Source organism: Pavona decussata, unplaced genomic scaffold, assembly GCF_977016875.1.
Source record: "Pavona decussata unplaced genomic scaffold, jaPavDecu1.1 SCAFFOLD_174, whole genome shotgun sequence".
NCBI lineage: Eukaryota > Metazoa > Cnidaria > Anthozoa > Scleractinia > Agariciidae > Pavona > Pavona decussata.
The window spans coordinates 591,442-611,292 of NW_028145585.1; the positions used below are offsets into that span (position 1 = coordinate 591,442).

Here is a 19,851-nt window from a genome sequence, read left to right on the forward strand (position 1 = left end):
CATATACAGCTATTTCAATTAACGTTGTCGGATCAAAGTGTAAAGCTATAACACAAGACCTCAAGATTCTGTGGATTTTATTATGAATAAGTTCAGCAAAATCAGCTATGCCTCGTCTGTCCAGTGATGATATAGGATGGCGAGCCATTTGGATGAAAGAAATGTTAGGATATCAAATGGATGAGGTGGCAGCCTCTTTGAAGATGTCTTAAAGCTTTAAGTTTTGATCCGACAACGTTAATTGAAGTAGCTGTATATTCTGTGAATGTAATGTAAAGTAAAAGTAAAACTTTATTGAATCTCCCAGTCAGGGTTTTTCAGACCCAAATAATTCATAGGTTAGCCTGCGAAGCTGGCGGATTTTGCTGGTGGGCGGGAAAGTCGGGCCGAGGTTTCTCGTTGCTCTCGCCCCATTTCCCCGCGGCTTCGCGACTCGTTTTGGCCTTTGTGCCTGCTTTCCCGCGAGCCCAACAACAAAAACCGCCAGCTACGCAGGCTATTCATAAGTTTAAAATATCAAATAAAATATCTAAGCGTTAAAATCATAATAGTAGATAAAAACATCAATAGGTAACTCTCCTAGCTGACAAGAAATGATTCAATGAAGGAATTCTCTAAGTAATTAGTTTCTTTTTGAAAGTACACAGGCAGTGTCTGCAGCAGTGATCGCACGTGGCAATGAGTTCCAGAGTTTAATTGCTCTATATAGAAATAATAATAATAAACCTGATGAAGACTGGTATTCGCCAGTCAAAATATCGCACACTCAAGCCTTTTCACGCTGTGCAGTGGTCCTTTTTCACTTACGGTATATTACAATCACCATATATGAAACGTAACGGAAAATTTTATGAATCCGCTGGCCACAAGTCTTTCTAAAGCCTTTGAAAACACGCGATAATTTTGTGGGTGTACACTCATTGAACAATTAAGCTTAAAATCTGCGTAGTTTGTGGTTCTGTGGAGTGGTAGAGAGAAAAACATGGGGGAGGAGTTGTAACTCCCCTTATTTAACGTCACGCAGATTCTCGCCAAACATTGAAAGGTTTGATCGACAAGGATTGGTGAAGTTTGCGGAGGGATAGATCTTGGGCCATTTTGTTTACGTGTACATGTTAATTCGCGCTGGGATTGAAGTCGCTAACGACGATAAATATGTGTACTTAATGTTGCCTGGATCAAGTCATTTAACGAAGTATTTATTGGCTTCACTTGTTTCTTTTGTGGTCGTATTATGGGATCAGAGTGTAGCGTTGAAAAGGATTACGAACTAGACGAACCTATTGAATGTAGCAGCAAAGAGTGGAGTTTAATCGCTGCAAGGAGAAAGCAAGATGATTTCAAAGCAACTGTTTTTATTCACGAGAAGAGCAAGAAAGAAAAGAGTAAGAAAGAAGAAAGAATTGCTAAAGCAGCTCAGGTGAATAAACAAATCATAAGCCTTAGGCAGGGTGGGGTGGGGTGGGGGTGGGGAGTATCACACCGGGAGTCTCCGCTTACAGGTTCAACCCCTCATCCTTTTACATAACTTTTGCCAAAATGTTATGGATATCAAAGGTAAGCCAAAGATTGTACTGCTGCCATTTTTTTTTCTGGTGACCTTCGGCTTCACATAAATATTTCCATTGTAACTTCGGCCAGTAATTTCTGTCCAGGTTTTGCTACCCTTCTTTTTCTCTCTACTACTTGGATTTGATCGATTACTACCCTTTCACTTTACTGTTTATGTTTGTGAAAATTTTCAATTTTGCTACCCTTTTTTGTACTGTGAGGGGGTGGGGGGAAGGCATCCCATTCAGGTAAATCAGGCAGATCTAGAGGTACCCCTACTAAGTGTAGTTTCTCCCTCCTCCCCCTCCCCACTTCCCTGCCTGAGTTATAATAACATTTGTTAAAATCATGGAAACCAGAAATTTGCACACTTGGCTGTCCTATTTTTTTGTATGCATGTAAGTTTTTGGGAAACGTATCCGGCAGAAATGTAGAGAGAGTATCTGATTCAATATTCAACTAAGATAATTTTTATATTATAATTATAGTGCATTTTCTCTTGATGTCACTGCCACCATGTTGTGGAACCAGAACAATAGTTTATTTTTTAATTACTTTCTTACATCAGTTGACATGGCTGTCATGTCTTTTGTCATTCAAATCTAGGGGTCTGAGTGAAAATGCTCTATTGTTTAAACCGCAACAAAGAAAAAATAATAACATTTACTGACTTAAAACTTAAGGTGATTCCATTGTTATTCATTGCACACTCTTACTGCGCACAATTTCTTGTGTCATTAGGGCACGCATTGATAACATAGTCTGTTTTCCTATATGCTGAGCCTAGTCAAAAACTAAATGGCTATTTTCTCCTAAACAAGCATTAGTACATATAAGTAGTGAAAAATCACAGAAAGTTTGAGAAAATTTTCACAATAACTTTTATTTCGTGGGAATCACCTTAACAAAACTGAGAAGAATTAACCAAGCATCGGTTTCATGACTTGTTAAAAGTCAGTGGAACAAATACAGAACTATGTCGAATTTGAATTTTAGGACCAAATACCAAGCCCTTTCATTTAATGCTGTCTTTATTTTTTTCAATGTGACTAATTCACATAACATTTTCTTTGGCAGTATTTGAAGGTTCTGAAACATCCAGTGATTCTCAAACATCTCTGGTCCTATGACAACTCAGAAGAGTTCTGTATGGTGACAGAGCCAGTCAGGCCTTTGGAGTCTGTCATACAGACATTAGACACAACAGAGATTATTGCTGGACTTTACAATGTTGTAGAAGCTCTGGTCTTTTTGCATGAGAGGGTAAGTGCAGGGTTTTCAAAATGAAAAAAAGTACCAGGAGGAAATGTGAAAGTAGCCGGAGGACAATTGCACCGCGTTAGCGGTGCCATGCGACGAAAAGCCGCATGGGGGGAGGGTGCGGGAGGGGGATACCCCCCATGCTGGGGGGGGTCACAGCAAATTTTTAAATTTTGCATACCCAGAGATGCATTCTGGTGCATTTTCAGGGCAAAAAAGTGTTTGTTTGGAGGTCATTGTAAACTGAATTATAAACAAGAGTTTTTTATTCAGTCGATACGTGGCTTGCTGAAATCTGAATTGAGTACTCACTACTTTTACTTCACACTTCATAAATTCATACTTTGGAGACACAAAGTACCCGGCGCACACGCTAAAAGCAGCCGGTGACTAGCGTCGAGAGTCGAGTGCTTTTGAAAACCCTATAAGTGTTTAAGCACGCCTGTTAATTGAAAACAACGAACATTGCTCAGGTGCTCATTTTGTGGGTAGTACACTACACATGGTGCTCTACCCACTATGTTGTCAGGCATGTGAGAGTGAGTGAAGGTCCATATACTAAGCAAACAGGTCCGTAGTGCGTGCACAGCACTACCCACATGTATGCAATGCATACCTCTTTTTTTGTGGAGTGGTTCCTATTTTTTAGCGCCAACACTGAGACCCTTAGGGCTGAGGTGCTGAGATTTTTGTTGCAAAAAGAGAACCAAGTAGAGCATCATTGCAAGTAATACAGATAGCAAAAAAGATTCTCAAGGCCGTAACCGATGCATTTCATTAATGTTTTACATCTTTTAACTATTGATTTCAAGGGTGGCCTATCACACAACAATCTTTGCCTTTCCTCTGTGTATGTGAGTGATAATGATTGGGGATGGAGGCTTGGTGGAATGGAATTCGTCTGCAAATTTCCTGAATTAACCAATGAGGTGAGGGTGCAAATATCATAACCAACAGTTAACTGAGATATTTTAGCTATCATATCAAATTACATGTTATGGATTGGTGACAACAACTATTATAAGAACAGCAACATTTACTGCATTTGACGTTAGGAGAATGCATACCATTTGTGTCGCTTTTTTCTGGATGCTGTGCGATTTCAGGGTTTGGGTGTCATGTTGGACTGGCTGAGGACCACACTCACCTTGATTTCATGCGAGAGCTTTGAACCCCACTGGCTAAGTGAAGTCCTGTAGGTTGACTCACTTTGGTCTGGATGCCATGAGATCAAACGCACTTTACTAATGCATGATAGATTGATAGATAGATAGTTTCCTAAAGCACTGGCACCTTGTTGCGCAGAACGTGGTCCAGTGGAGGTCAGTGGGGAAGGCCTACATCCAACGACTGACATTTAGCGGCTGAAACTACTACTACTATCTTATGATATCAGTTCACTGTGCGTGTTCACTTGGTGTATTCTGGAATGGCTGGAGAGCTGATGATTCTTGGAGGTGCATGCTAACTGGTAGTGAAGGCAGGGGCAACCAGTTGTAACTTAATTTTCATGATTTTATTGCAGTTTCTTTCAGGGACAAAATCATTGAGAGATTCCAAGTCCATTTCCCCAGAAGAAAAGGTAATAGCAGCAGTATTTGTTCTTTATTTTATTTTATTTTTTTGTGCTATTTGTGCTATTTTTGGTGCTATTTCTACTAAGTGACCTATAGACCCTGTTCAAAAATGGCTGGCATTTTAATTTTCTTTTGTTTACATTCAAATTAGCCTTACTAACCTCATTCTTGAGTTCAAAGAACAAAAGAATATTTCACCTTAAGTGAGGTTAGTAAGGCTAATTTGAACGCAGACAAAAGAATATTAAAATTTCAGCCATTTTTGCATTGGGTCTATAAACAATGTAGAAGAACTACTGTCCAGTACTTTTCTTATTTGCCATTACGGCAGTCTTAATGCAATTTTTCATTTTCTATCAGTCAGCTCACTCTTGTTAGTAAAGGATTCAATGTAGAATTATAATACATTTATGTTTCCACTCAGGAGGGTCAGGTTAATATCACTCCAAAGACTGGCCATTCACTAGATGCGTATGCCTTTGGTATGTTTGTGAGTGATATCTTGGACACACGAGCAGATTTAGGTAATCACTGCAGTTTTATAATCTCCTTTTCTACTGAGTCTTTATTGTACACCTGTTGACTCTGTTGTTTACTCATTAGAACAAACTGTCAGCATACTCTGACTTGGTTTGCTTGTGTTTGCTTTGATTTTCCAAATATCATTTTCATGGCAGGAGATGTTGGTGAAACATTTGGAGAAAAGATGCAGAGTTTGTTCCTCCATGAGAATCCTCAGGTAAAGAAATTATTCTTCCTTTGACAGATGTGTCTTTGAAGTCTCTTGGTTAAGTGAAATCCTACACTGTAGTTAATTCAAATGATGGTAATCAAGCAGTGCTTTTCCAGGGTTCTTTAATGTTTTTCAGTTGTTCTGAAAAGACATTTTTCTGATCACTGATGTGCACAATAGTGTTGTTTGGAGGAGGAATGCTTAAATTTTATTAATAGCTGATATTAAAATTTTGTTTATTTTGACAGATGAGGCCTCAGCTCTCCAGTCTTCTCAATGATGATTTCTTCAGGTTTGCAAGTTTTGTTTCCCTGAAATCAGAAGCTCGTAAGGTGGGGGAGGGGGGTCTTCTGAAACTTAATTAGAAAGAATTTCACAACTGAGAAGAGTCCACCTCTTGTTTAGTTTTAATAAATTTTAAACTGCAAGTGTCCTGGCTAATTCCACTATCAACAGCCTCTGCCTTCAACCCTCTATTTTTCTACCCAAAAACAATATCTCAATGGATCAATCTTCCTGATTCCTCTTTTTACTGATTCTCTAAACAGTTAATATCCTCAGTGTACCATAAACCTGTATGGTACTTGTATCAATGTTCGCTGACCTCCCAAACAATAATCCTCAAGTATGAGGGAAAGGTTGTATTGGAAAATAAATAAACATGGGCTTTTTAAAAACAGCTACTGAACGCCTGCCAAAAAAATATTATGAAAAGGATCCCCACCTCTGATAGCACAGTCACACTCACAAACATCTAGTTTTTGTGCTTTTTTGGCTCATCATGCAATGTAACCTGCAAGCAAGCTCTCTTTTAGGTCAGCCTAATCCTCTTGTGGCTCACTTCGCTCGCTGCTTGCACTATCCTCGTGCGGCTGGCCTAAAAGAGAGTTCAGTTGCGCACAGGCTACATGCAATGATGCTTGGCAAGCCAAAGAGTGTCTGCAAGGGAGGCTAATAGACACCCAGTTGATGTTTGATTTACTATCTCTATCATCCATCTCTAACTGTCATTTTTCTCAATTTATCTGCAGAAGCAGCTTCTTAGAAATAATGACTTTCCTGAACCAGATAACGATAAAAACTGATGTAGAGAAAGAAAAGTTCTTCAGGTATGCACACAGGCTTGTTCTGAATTAATCACTGGATGGTTACCAATTATACAGGAAACCTAGAAATTCCGTTTGGAAAATCAAATGGTACCAGCTGTGTCACTTCATTTGGAATTCGTTTTCTCAAATCATGGGCTACTGATGAAAATTGCGTACTTTTGTTACTCCTTTTGGACTTTCCAGTTGATGCAGGTACATTATGTACTATTCTCGTCTTTCTTTCATCAATGTTCAGCACTCCAACATTTCCAGCCAGGTGTTAGTTAGGTGCTAGTTAAAGAATTAAAGCTTTTTCGTCAGGAAGAGAATCTATGTATGCTTTTAGAAACTTGTAAGCAAAATGCCCGAGTTACACTTAGTTGGGTTTAATATTTAATGTGCGTATTTCAGTTCTTTAGCGTACAAGTTGACTACGATCCCACCCAAGGTCGTTGCCAAGCGTATGCTTCCGAGATTAATGTCCAGATTTGTTCTGGCTGAGCCCAGTGCAGAGAAGAACTTCCTGCCTCATCTTTTGACTCCCATTAAAGGTACAGTAAAGTACATAAAAGTTTATATAAAATTATGAGCCTTCAGGTAATGACCTCCTTATTTTGCTGGCCATTTTATTAGTTAATCAGAATTGGCATCAAAACATGCTTTGTGCACGACAAATTACAACAAACTTTTTTGAAGCGTCTAAACGTGCACCTATCTGTCCGTCTATAGCTGCTGCGGAAGAAGAAAAAAAGACCAGCCTAGGTATATAGGTGGTTTGCTATGACGCCATGTTGGTGTGTAAAACAAAAGAAAATTTGTTCACATAGTCTGCATAAAAATAGAATTTAACACCCAGAGGAGAAAAATCATGTTGTTCCTGTACACCAACATGGTCGCCATGACATTACATGCAAATCAGAGACCGCGCGCGTTTGTCTTGCTTCTTTGGTGCTGACCAAAAGGAACAGTCCACAAGGAGAAAATATGTAGAAGAGAAAGGGGGTCCTTTTGTTACTGGAGCCGCTCGGAATTTAAGTTATACTCGCACGCAATCCGTTCTTTGCCCTGAAGCTGTAAGGTCATCGGGCAGGAAAAGTTCAGCGAAGAAACGTACCGTACTTTTCTTCGTCGAACTTTTTCCCGCCCGTTTCGCCTTTTTCCTCTTCCCCAGTATCCGCCCCTGGGTCTTCAAGGGTGCTGCGAGGTATATATGATAAATCTACATTCAGCAAATGTTGTGATGGAATTCATCACAGCGTCCATGATTTATGTACATTTTGACATTAATTTTGTGAATTACATGTAGTCATGTATGTGAATTTTTTTGTATGTAACCGTCAAAAACCAACTTGTCTTACAGAGGACAGCGAAACTGATTACCAATTAAATGGCCTTACTCCAGTGATGCCAGACGATCTATTCAGGTAATGACACCACTCTCTTGCCGTATCCAGCGCTAAATTGCGGTGCACAATCAGTGCAAAGTGAGAGGCAACAACAGTTTGCTATATTGGGGAGTTTGAGATTCTGTTCCCTAAATTTTTGTCTCCACAAATAATCGCTTTAAAATCATATAGTAAAACAGGGAAAAAATCTTGGTAAGCAAGGTTTTTGCTTTTATTACACCCGTTTTCAAATCACTGGTGATCCTTGCAATCTGATTGGCTCTCAGCAGTGCGATTTATTCCCAAATTGCACCATTTTTTGCTCTAAATTGCATCCTTTCTTTAGCCCATCAAAATGGAAATGAAGTAAAAATGATACTCTGTGATTTCAAAACAGGTGTAATAAAGTGGTAATTGAACTTTGTGTCGTGCAATTTTGGTCTGAAATCATACTTGTACGATACGCGTATGATTTCAGACCAAATTGCACTCCACTCAGTTCAATTACCATTGTAAATCAGTCCGCCTTGTATTCCCTCGATTCTACTCAGTAGTTCTCGTTTTAGAATAACTGCCGAGTTGTTCAAAACGCGATTAAGCTAATCCTCGATTAACGAGTTTAATATTACTAATCAACAGAGGTCCTACAAAAGATCTTTTCCCTCACTTTTGACTTAGACTTTTCTTTACCATTGGCTTAAAATCAGCTTTTAAAACCATTTTTAACGAGCGAGATGAAAACCTCGGTTAACTTTTGATCGTGGATTAACGTTAATCGGCTTTCGAGCAACCGGGCCCAGTTTTTCCAGTCGACCCTGTTTTGATTCACAGGACGACTATGTTGGAAATAGCCTGCTTAGCTGGGGTATTAGAGACCAGTAGATTATAGAGAGAGTAGGAGTGCGATTTTTTTCCAATAGAGAACAAGTGCGCGCGTGAACCAGTGTCATTTTGGCGGGAAAACGAGACAGCCGTCGTCATTTTAGTACGAGTTTTTGTTAGAACGGCGTAGTGGCGAAAACAAGTCCTGAAAACGTAGGTGATCTCGTCGTTTTGAAATCACAAAGGCTTAGCTATCGCCATTCAAAACAACTGCGTCGAGTTCATCGTTCACAAAGAGTGAAGCTTCCTGGTATTTATCTTTTAGTACTTCACTAAAAACTTGAAGTCAATCTCGTATTCATGGTCGTACTCGTAAAGGTGAACGCCCAACCAAACCGTATCCAGTCATCTCGCCACCAGGTAGACTCGCTACCAAGCGTCACCTCGCCACCACTAACAATGAATAATTGATCAATTTTCCTAGCAGTTTAGACCTGTCAAAACCGGTAGAATAAAGGTATTAGGCTTTTTCGGTCATTTATATAGATAGGCGAATACTTTGTAGTATTAGTTATTTTGTCTTTAGCTGATGGCGAAATTACTTCTTTTGATGGCGAGATGACCGGCCAAACTTCGCGTTCGCCCAATATGCCCCCAAAGCTAAGCAGTGCACCTACTATAACTAATATTTGCTTGTCATGATCTTTCAGGGAACACTGTATTCCCATTCTAATGACTCTATGGTCCATCCGAGACGGTCATGTGAGGATGATTCTGCTCAAGTATTTTGGTCTTTACGCTACGTCTTTCAAGGAAGACGTGTTGGAAAAGTTCATCCTTCCTCAAGTATGTGTTGTTATAAGATCGGAATAAAGTTACTGAACACTTGTGTTTTAGCAGCTGGTTTCGAAATACACACCCTTAAGATATCAGAGAGGTGACCATGTTAAGCTGCATATCCAGCGTACAGCTAAATGCATAATAATGTTCGAATTGTGCGGAGTTAGATTTTATTAATAAGATATTATTCCATATGCACATAGTTTGTAGATTACAGTCCATCAGTTGGCGAATTCAGAGGGTCGAAAATTTCATTTCATAGGCACTTTAAAACACAAAACTTTTGACAAGAAACGCGTAGCTACGAGACAGGCTGAGGGGAGTTCGTTTCCTCCAAAATTCATTTAGCCCTTCCACTCGGCAGTCACCCTTTGATTCATGTAATGTATATAGGATTCGCTCTGACGAAAGGCTAACGCTCGAAACGTCAGCACTCGAATCTCTTTACGGTGGCCAATTTCCCTTTAGTTATCAACTCTGTTGATAAACCAAACATTCGTTTCTACTCCCCACCGACGCAGCACGACAGTTTCTTTAGAAACTAACTCCCTTATCCATTTGTTTGTGAGTGTTCAACCATTGGGGATGGCAGCTGATCAGCATTACTTTCCGTTGGTTTGCTGGTGTTTCTTTTCACTCACTTGTTTTGTTTGTTGTTCAAAGCGAAATTTGTACAGTTTTGGAGTTCAATCTCTTGAGATTAGAAATGTTTAATGTAAGAAGGACAATACCCTGACGCAAGGAAATAAGGGAAGGGAAATAATGAAATAATGAAACGACTTTAAACAGAAATCGTTTACTAACTCCCAGCTGGAGCTATAGTGTAAAAAAATCAAGATCACCCAGTGCCGTTCTTAGCTCCGCGTCACTGTTGAACTTATTACGAAAACAGCAGTGAAGTGTTGATGACATTGAGATAATCTCCAGCGAGATGGCCCATCAGCACGATTTTGAAACTTGCAGTGAAAGGGTAGAGGTCATGTGGCGAAACTTGAAGATAAAGCACTCAAAATAAATAAACAACCACCTACACAAATCTTACTCCTTTTTAGAGTGCTTCATGAACGACAGCGGATAGAAAAAGCAAAGCTGATAAGCTGTACCTTCTTCGAAAATACGCCAAGTTGTGTTGTTGTTTTTTTTTTTTTATGTCGTTGTTTTTGTTGTTTTTTCTTTTGCGGTTATACTGTTGTAAAACAACCAGCTAGGAGTATGCGCTTTTTGCTGAAGTTGTGCTCCGTATATTCGCGTTCTGTTCTTTAATAGTGCAAAATCTCGGTGTTGCTTCATGCAGGTTTGATTCTAATGAAGATGGATGAATAAAATTAATGGCTGAAATCGGTCAAATTCCTTCGGACGTGAATTCAAAATTAATGTTGAACCCTTTATGACAAGCTGGTTGATCATGTTCTAATGCTACTTGCCATTTAGGTCGCTCAGTTTCTCGCTGTGTGAGGTTTAGTCTTCACGGTGAAGCGTAGAGCTTACATTTCGTTAAGATGGATCAATAATTGCGAAAATCAGCACGAACTTATCTTGTGACATGCGAGATGGTAGTTCATAATGGACTACATAGCTTCTTTTCTCAGTACAGTTCTACTTACACGCCACCAGTTCAGATCTCCTCTAGCCGTTCTTCAAACAGTCGGTCGATGTTCGATGTTGCTTGTTGCCTTAGTCGCTTTCCACTCGAAAAAACATGAGCTCATCCAGTAACATAACCAACACCACTGCAGATTGCTTTTACTTCTCAGAAAACCAGACGAGAACAGAAGTAACAGGAGACATGCTTCGCGAGATGAAGGCCTATAGTCCAGGCTTGCTCGTCACCTACTGCATTGTCAACCTTATCCTTGGCCTTCTGTCTTTCCTTGGAAACGCTCTTGTGGTTCTGACAACGGCTGCCTTTTCTGAGCTTCATATCGTTGCTAATATCGGGCTGGCCAGCCTAGCGACAGCAAGCTTGTTGCACGGTTCGATTTTACATACTTTCTTGTTTGCTGTCGGTGTTAACGTTCTCGCCAATGGCTGCCCCATTTTTCGAAGTGCTCGATTTTCAATTTCCTATCTCTCTTATGTGTTTATTTACAGCTTTATATTGAACCTGTGCTTAGTAACTGCCGAGAGGTTCATCGGTGTGGTGTTCTCTCTTCGTTATCAGGCAATTCTTTGCAAAACGCGGATGGTGAAGATTTTCACGGCAGCTTGGATTGTCAGCTTTCTGTTGAGTATTCCAAATTGCATTGATACTCCCGTTTCTCAGACAATTGGCGGGACTCTTTTTGTGTTGATCATGTTAATGGCATTAGTGTTTTCCTTTTACTGCAACGTCAGAATACTCTGTATCTCAACACGACATAGACGGCGGGTGATTTGCCAATTAATGGCCAGTAAACAAATGACGCAGTTGGCAGTTACAAATGAACAACGTTTCCGAGGTACAACAACAGTGTTGTATATCCTTGCTACGTTCTTGCTATGCTACTTGCCTGCGATTCTCATACGATGCCTGAAAGCCGCGTTCGCTGGCGGTGACGGACAAAGAGTTTTGGCTTTAATAAAACCTTGGACTTCAACTTCCTTTGTGATGTATAGTGCTGTCAGTCCTTTTGTTTATTTTTTTCGATCTAAGAAACTTCGGAGGTACACAAGAAAACTGTTGAGGAAAGCTTATCGTGCAGTGACTGTTGAAAACGCGGAACTATTTCCTTCCCTAATTCAAACTTTAAATATTGAAGTTTCTGATTCCAGTGATTCTCGATGAAATCCTGAAGTGTGGCCATTCAAATGAAAGCGGTACTTTCTTGTGGCGCAGTTTATTATGCTGTACAACTAACTCAGCTCAACTTATTCAATTATTTAGTCATTGTATGCAATCAGGTTAGCGTATTGTATACATGTATAATTAGTTCAATGCATTGTATCGTTCTATGGTCAATAAATTGTTAAATAATTGTATCAAGAAAACGTTTGAGTTTGTAGATGTAATTCTAAACTGCGGCCGTACAACTAAAGCTAAGCTGTTGCATGAGCAATACCTTCACTGTATGTAAACGCCAATGATTTTAACGCTTTGATAGTCTGTACAAGGAATCCTAAAGTGAATACTCTCCAGTCAAGTTGGTATAATGGATGTTTCTAACGCCGTTCTGAAATGTTAGTGAAATCCTTATTAGGGCGAGCATTCAGATGAAGGTTACTTGGGTGGGACCTGAAAACATTGGCCAAGTACCATGTCTGTAATCACTGTTTAATCGACGAAAAATCGTTTCAAAAATATACTTATCGGGCCCGGTAAGTTACCGGGACTTCGAGAAACGGGCCTCAGCTAGCTGTCTTATTTTTAAAAGCCTCTTAATTTCGCCGCAGATAGTCCGTCTTACGTTACGTGATTCGAGGTGAAAAAATGCGATAAGAGTTTGTTTAGCGGTTATCTAACCTTTTCACACAAACATTTTCTTCGACAAACGTTGTTTGAGGCTACAAGAGCCATTTGACCCTCTTGCCGGCGAATTCCCTGCAACCAAACTGGCAAAAATGGCTTTGCAACGTGAAAACTAAAATTTTAGTTTTTCGCTCACATCGGAGGCAAGTGCCTAAAGGCTTTAATTTGAAGCTTGCGAAGAAGGAAGATATTTCGTTTGTTTAACTGCTTTCGTGCTATTTCTCTCCCGAAGTATCACGAAAATTTGCTGTCATTTCAAAACCCAAAAACGTTTGTCTGACAACAGAAACAAAAACTAATTGTCTAGTTTTGTTATAAATTATCACCCCAGTGCAATAAAACTGTCGATTAGTGCCCCTGGCCAGAGACAGAGTAGGTCGGAATGGATTGAAACTTGAAAAATGTTAGGCTAATGTTTTTCAAGTTTTCGCATTTTTGTTTCCAAAATGCGTTAGAACAGAGTACGAGTTGTGCCTGTCAAGAATTGAGCTGATTTTTCTCCTCTCGTTGTTCTAGAATTATTTTGTAGCAAAGTGAAGGTCTTATTTCCCAATTTTTAACAAAAGAGGTCAAAAACCTCATGATACTTCCCCTTTTAGTGTTTCTAAATAAATGAGCTGGTGGTCTACGTTATTTCTGCAAAGAAAGGTTTTCACGTGATCTCCGAGTGAAGAGGACACCCTGTGATTGTGCCTTATGTAGATTATTTTTAGCATCATATGATCCAGAATTAACCTCGGAAACGATCCGTCGGGTTTCCTTAATGTGTAGTTATTTTTATGCGCTGTCAAGCTCAATTGTCCTCGCTGGGAGAGAACTTGATCTTTATATTAATGCATAGAGGTCTCATTCGATGAACGTGGGAGGGAAATTAAACATGACCAGCATGATCGCAGCCTTTGACGATCGAGATAGTGGTTCTTAATGCATTATAAAGAATTTTTTTTTTCGCTATAACTTTGTGTACTTGCCGCCTGTTCAGAACTCCCCTTGTTGATTGAAGCTGTTGGTCGATTTTGCCTGGCTCGTCTAGTATGCTTAAGAAAAAAAGCTATTTTAAAATACCGCCGACCTGAATTATAATCGATTTAATTTTTTGTTTTTGTTTTTTAACAGCCAGTTTGTTGCGCCGTTCGATTTTAAATTCTTTCCTGTTGGTGTTGGTGTTGACGTCCTCGTCAATGGCTTTTCCATTTTCTCGAAATGCTCGATTTCTCGTATGAGCTTTTAAGTAATTGTACCTTTATTTAAAGTCTTACCCGCGAGTTAGCTGGTGCCGGAAAGTGCTCCTTTTAACTTTTTTACTTTTAACTTTTAAAGCACTAAATGGTATGGCACCAGCTTATAATAGCGATTTAATCAATGTAAGAAAGTATGCACACTATCCACTGCGCTCTAATTCAGGCACTATTCTATTACATCCAGCAGGGAAAATGAAAAACTCCTTTGGTGACAGATCTTTTAGTGTAGCTGCGCCTACACTGCGGAACGCGCTCCCAACAAGCCTGTACAGTGTTAAAAAGCGCAATATAAATTAATAAATTGTTATTATTAAATTATTATTCCTGTCATTTATCACGTACTGTTCTCACAAAATCTTTTTGTGCATTCCTCAGATGTTGCTTGGTCTGCGAGAAACAGACGACAGAATAGTCTCTGCCACTTTCTCTGCCCTAGCTGTCATGGTGCCAATATTAGGAGCGGGCGTTGTCGTTGGCGGCGAAAGAAGAAAATACTTCATCGAGGGAAGACCAAAGGTACGGCTGAAAATTTTGTCTCTTGCACTTTCAAACACACTTTGTTATCCTCTATCGGTTTTACTTTCATGTCGATTTGTACGATTTGTTTCAATCTTGTGTAACTGTTTCCTTTTCTTTTCAGTTCAAGACGTCCACAGCGATGCAACCAAGTAAGTGCTTATATTGTTTTTTGCCAGAAAGGTTCCTTTTTCTTTTCGTTCATTCATTTTTTCTTTCTTCTTTCGTTGCTAGTAGACGTTCAATTTTACTCTTGTTTATCTTATATTATACAAAGCACAAGTGTGCCGAACAATTAACACTGCTTCTGATAAAACAAATGTTCTGCTGCTTCGTTCAATCCTGAAACACACGTTTGTAAACTCTGGGCTTGATAAAAAAAAGCTTTTCCTTATGGGCGTGCGGGTCATCATGCGATTCAAAAAGGTGGCCTAACACACAGTGCAAAGAGAACTTTTGAACTCGTCAGTTTTCACCCGCTGTACGTTATAGCATTTGTTGGGGTTCGAAGAATGTATTTACTTTACTAGTCTAAAAAGCACGAAACACAGCGAGTCCGCGTTATTTTTGTCAGTTAAGGACGTTTATACAATAAAGAATTGAAAAAATGTCACTTGTGAAATGTTCGTGGCTAGTCTGACGCGGCGTTTCGTCTCGTAACATCTTGAATTTGCGAACGGGACTTTGAGCGCGATGCTCAACGAGTTTGCCTACAAATTCTAAAGGTCTCTGAAGAGTCTCTTGGCCGAGACGAAACGCCGCGTCAGACTAGCCACGAACATTTCACAAGTGACGTTAAGGACGTTGGCTCTTAATACAGAGGTATACAGAGGTAGTTTATGACTATGCGGGAAAAGCAGATCTTAGCAAGGGCTACTGGAATCCAAAAAGAAAATTGGGGGTAACCACACAAACAAGGTATCATGACGTTTTTGTCCAAATTGACGCTTTATTGTCTCTGAGCAAATGCGTGGTTACCCCCAATGTTCTTTTTCTTTTCTTTTCTTTTCTTGTATATTCATAAATCGCGCAAAAATCCTTTTGAATTGGTAGGCACCGTCCTTAAGAAAAAAGAGCTTCTCGGACCATCCCGAGATGCGCAGAACGTTGCGCAGTAGGAAAAGGAGGGACCTTCCTTAAGGGCGATTTACACATGTTTTAAACATGTTTTAAAATCCTACGAAAATTGTAGGTATAGGCAATGTTGAATGATGAGAGTTGTGTGCGATTTTTTGCATGACGCGAACAGCGCACGCTCTAGAAATCGCATGCGACAATCGTAAGCAAAAGTTGTACCGTCTAAATCGGCCTTTGAATATTTTTTTGTTAAGGTTGAGTAGAGGGAGTGGGGACTTATAAGCAGGGGAAAGGTGATCCTATAACCAGAATTTTTACAGTGGACAAAAGCGGACATTTAATCCCTTTCGTTTCCTTCTCTGTTCATGCATTAGATTCAGTACTTTGCTAAGTGAACCAATCTTCTGATACCCTTCGCACGCGCATTTATATTAGTGACTTTTGGTACTTTTGCAGTTTCCACTGTTTCTCTAACCGAGAAGAAAATCAGTAACATCGCCCCCACAAACCTGAGCGGTGTTATTGACATCGAGAACAGACTGAGCCCTTTGTCGGAAAAGGGCTCCAAAAACACCGCGCACGGTTCTGATGACAAGTCAAGGAAACAAGACAGGGAGAAACGACGACAGGAGATGGAAAAAAGAAAAGAGGAGAGGAAAAAGGAAATGGAACGACGCAGATTAGAAAGGGAGAGAGAAAAAACAGAAAGAGCAAAACTGTCGTCACCCAAAAGAATTGTGGAAACTTCAGTTGTCCCGGATGAGGATTCAGATCACGAGGAGTTTGAACCATGGGAAGACGTGGATGAGTCCCAGAGCTCCCCTCGGTCGGACGTGACGGTGAGTGGAGTGGGTCACAGCGATTTCAGATCTTAGGACCTTTGAATGGTGTTTGCCGTGAAATTGCAAACGGTCCCCGCAATACTTTTGGGGACTTCGTTCGGGAGTTAATGAGTTTTTTTTTCGTCTTTTTGTTTATAGAGCAGCCGATCAAGTCAAGTCACCGCTGAACACGCAAACTACTGGAGCGACGAACACAGTGTTGCCAGCGATCAGGACAGGCATGACGCAATCAATGTGGATTTCACCTCGTCTCCTTCACATACTGACAAATTTAACAGAACTCTTTCGCATTCTCGCGCTAAAGACACTTCTGCGTCCAAATTGACGGCAGTTTCGCACGGCTCTGCACTGATACTTGGTTCCAAGAAAGCTACAAATAAAACTGATAAATCATCGAAAGCGCCGCGGCAACCGAGGGTCGAGGCGCCCGGAAGTGAATTTGATATATTGCAAGTGGCTGTGCGCTCAAACGAGCCTGATTATTTTGCTGATATGGAGCCGGCGGTGAGCTTCAAAGCTAAGGATTCCAAGGTTATACCGATGCATTCACACTCGGAGCGACTAAGCTCCAAGCTGGCCATGGTGGAAGATACGGCAGAGGTACGAGGGCAGGTCGTTTGCTAAATTTGTATTCAGTTAGTGATAGGCGTTTATCTGATGATAGGCACGATCTTGTGAGGAGCAATATTTACAAAATTCATTTAACATCCTCTTAGAAAAGCCTTTTGTGAAAAGGAAACAAAAAGAAAACAGAACTGAGAAAGTCCAATTGTGACTTGCGTCTTTCGAGTGCTTTTCTTTATACTGGATGCGTGTGCTTCATGCTTTGAGTTTTGGCTTGCTAACAGTAGATCTGTCACAAATAAGTGATTTGACTGAAAAAGAAGAAAGAAATTTGGTATCAGACAAGCTGTTGCTAAATAATTTTTGCCCCTTTTTTACGGTTGTACGAGAATTTGCGGTTTGTGTCTTGAGAAGTTGTTGGATGACAGGGCTTGCAGGCAAGCGCGTCGGCATAGACTATGGTTCCAGTCTGTCGACAATTCATTCGTATGCTCCAATTTATAACTGCTGTCCTCTCCGTTGTTTTTCTTCTTTCAGGTAGAAAGTGGATGGGGAGATGACTGGGACGGCTTCGACTGAGAGTCGATTCAAATTGTTGGCGTTTAACCTTCTACACCACGCTGTTTTCAGATTTTACGTCCTCTTGCTTCTTTTTACTCCTGTAAGTTAAAAGATTTATCTCGTACCCAGATGTTTGTTCTCTCCCGAAGAGTGAAATGATCTGGGTACGAGATTAGTTGAAAGGCCAGTTTCCAACTCTCTTATTTTGATGGCAACCTCTCTGGCGAGATGAATGTCACCTTTTAAAGGGGTTGTGTCAAATATTTTAAGTATTACTTTAAAAAGCTGAATGATAAACCGGAAACGAAGGGAACCCAGAATTAATGGTGCGCCGTTGTTTAACATTATTTCATTAGTTTTCTGATAGTAAAAGTAAGTGTCTTTAGTTACGAATGGTCAGGATGACAATGGATTATAACTTGTTAAACTGGGCCCTTAAAAATAGGCCATTTCCGAGTTGCTTTGAACCTCATTATGAAAGCGAGGCTAAGATAAGTACAATCATTCTATTACGAAAATTAGTTTTCATTCAAATGCAAACAAACGTGCAAAACTAACTTGGTTTGCACTTAGCCTCGCTCTCACGATGAGGTTCACAACAACTCGGAAATGGCCTATTGACTATTGACCATGGTTTGTTCCCCCTTGAGAAAATAATCTATATCTTTTTCTTGGTTTTCGCAAGAAAACGTACTTAGTTTTCATTTCAGCACAGTTTTGACCCAAAGTTCAAATATCCCTGCAACAAAGCCCTTTTTTTGTGACTCAGATCGCCCCCTTTTATGGAAGAACAGAGAAACAACTTGCTTTCTTTTTTGCATATATTTACTGTTGTCTTAGATATCCTTTCAGTAGCTTGCTTAACAATTTTTGCTTTTCCCCATCATCGTACGGTCAAATTGATTTATTTTCTATCAGCAAGCTAAATTTTTAACTGGTTGGTCCGATGTAAATGGCTCAGATAAGGACCCAGATGAGTTTGCAATTCTTGCCGTACGTTCAATGCTTTACAGAAATCTTTTGCTGAGAAGCATCGCCTGTCACCTGTTACAGATGTGCTGTAGGGAAATCTTTTAATAGAGAGATTTAGCGTCGCGTTTACGGCAAACGGCAAACGCCAGGCTGAAATTTTCTCTTTGATGAAAAACAATGAAGCTTTTTTGGTTTAAGCTTATCTCCACCCAGTCGGCGACAGCTATCGAGCAAACACGAAAAAGAGAGAAGTGAGTACGAGAAACACAAGTTTATGCATTTTGGAACAAACAGGGGCTTGACGTTTCCCGTTTGGCGTTAGCCGTAAACGCGAAGCTAAATCTCTCTAATATCTCGAAATGTTCCCAAAATATAGATTAAATGAAATTTTATTCGTGACAAAATATATTTTAAAAACATTGTGTAATGTGAATTTAAATACATCGACAATTTTATGGAGTTAAATATTTGGTGGAAATATTGTGATATTTGAGCATATATTATTGTAGCGAAAGATCAATAAATGAAATGAGGTTTGCGTCAAAAGTTTCTTTTTTACTATTCCTTCTACTGTTCAAATTGGAAAATCTTCATTGAACATTTATTATTGAAAATATTAGACGAATTATTCGCACAAAAAATAGCCAAATGGCTCCATCAGAGCCCGTTTGTCTACATCTCCTATGATTTTGAGGTCACATTCGAAAGCTCAGTGGCAATCAAAGTATATGTATCTAAAATTCGTTCTGTAATACAGTCGACTCCCGATAACTCGAACCCTCGCTAGCTCGAACCTCCCGCTAACTCGAACCAATTTTCCTTTCCTGTCAAGTCATTTTCCATATAATTTTACCCTCAATAACTCGAACTCCCGATAACTCGAACCATTTTCAATTTCCCTTGAAGGTTCGAGTTATCGAGAGTCGACTGTATTTAACAATTATGCTGCGAAATCGCGCGGAATATCGTCTGATACTTACGGCCTCGTCGGCTAAAATTAGGGGATATTCCGCAAAATTGAGTATGGCAATTGTTTTATTTTTTTCAACACATTGATAACAAAGCAGAGTTTTATTGCAGAAAAGCTGGAGACGATCTGTATTTTGCCATTTTTCTCCCCGACACACAAAATTACGTATATCGCAGGATATCTGTTGACATCACAAGTTACAATGTGTTGAACAATAATCCAGAGCCCCTTAGGTCAGTGTAGGTTTAGTGTGATCATCCAGGCGGAGTTAGGTAGTCATGAAAAGTTTGTTTCTGATCGGCGTTTTATTGGAAACTTTATTTTCAATGCTTCGTCTTGACAGTGTGCCGGGCTGATTGCCAATTAATGAACTGCGGCTTTATATTTTATCCGGCGTGACATTGGCA

At 39.9% G+C, this 19,851-nt stretch overlaps 1 protein-coding gene across 2 annotated transcripts; it reads left to right on the top strand.

Moving 5' to 3' along the window:
• The first annotated feature begins 863 nt into the window (after positions 1-863).
• Positions 864-18,575, top strand: LOC146463841 (protein-associating with the carboxyl-terminal domain of ezrin-like). 2 transcript variants are annotated; one of them, XM_085083970.1, is made up of 16 exons: positions 864-1,420; positions 2,629-2,814; positions 3,624-3,740; positions 4,337-4,393; positions 4,813-4,912; positions 5,066-5,127; positions 5,370-5,413; positions 6,153-6,230; positions 6,621-6,760; positions 7,570-7,633; positions 9,127-9,262; positions 14,318-14,458; positions 14,583-14,610; positions 15,992-16,374; positions 16,516-16,977; positions 17,479-18,575. In XM_085083970.1, exons 1-16 carry the CDS (start codon positions 1,235-1,237, stop codon positions 17,518-17,520), a joined length of 2,226 nt encoding a protein of 741 aa, XP_084940096.1. In that variant the 5' UTR covers positions 864-1,234; the 3' UTR covers positions 17,521-18,575. The 2 variants fall into 2 exon arrangements, with proteins under 2 accessions (XP_084940096.1, XP_084940095.1); XM_085083969.1 differs by having other exon boundaries at positions 17,483-18,575.
• The last annotated feature ends 1,276 nt before the right edge of the window (positions 18,576-19,851 follow it).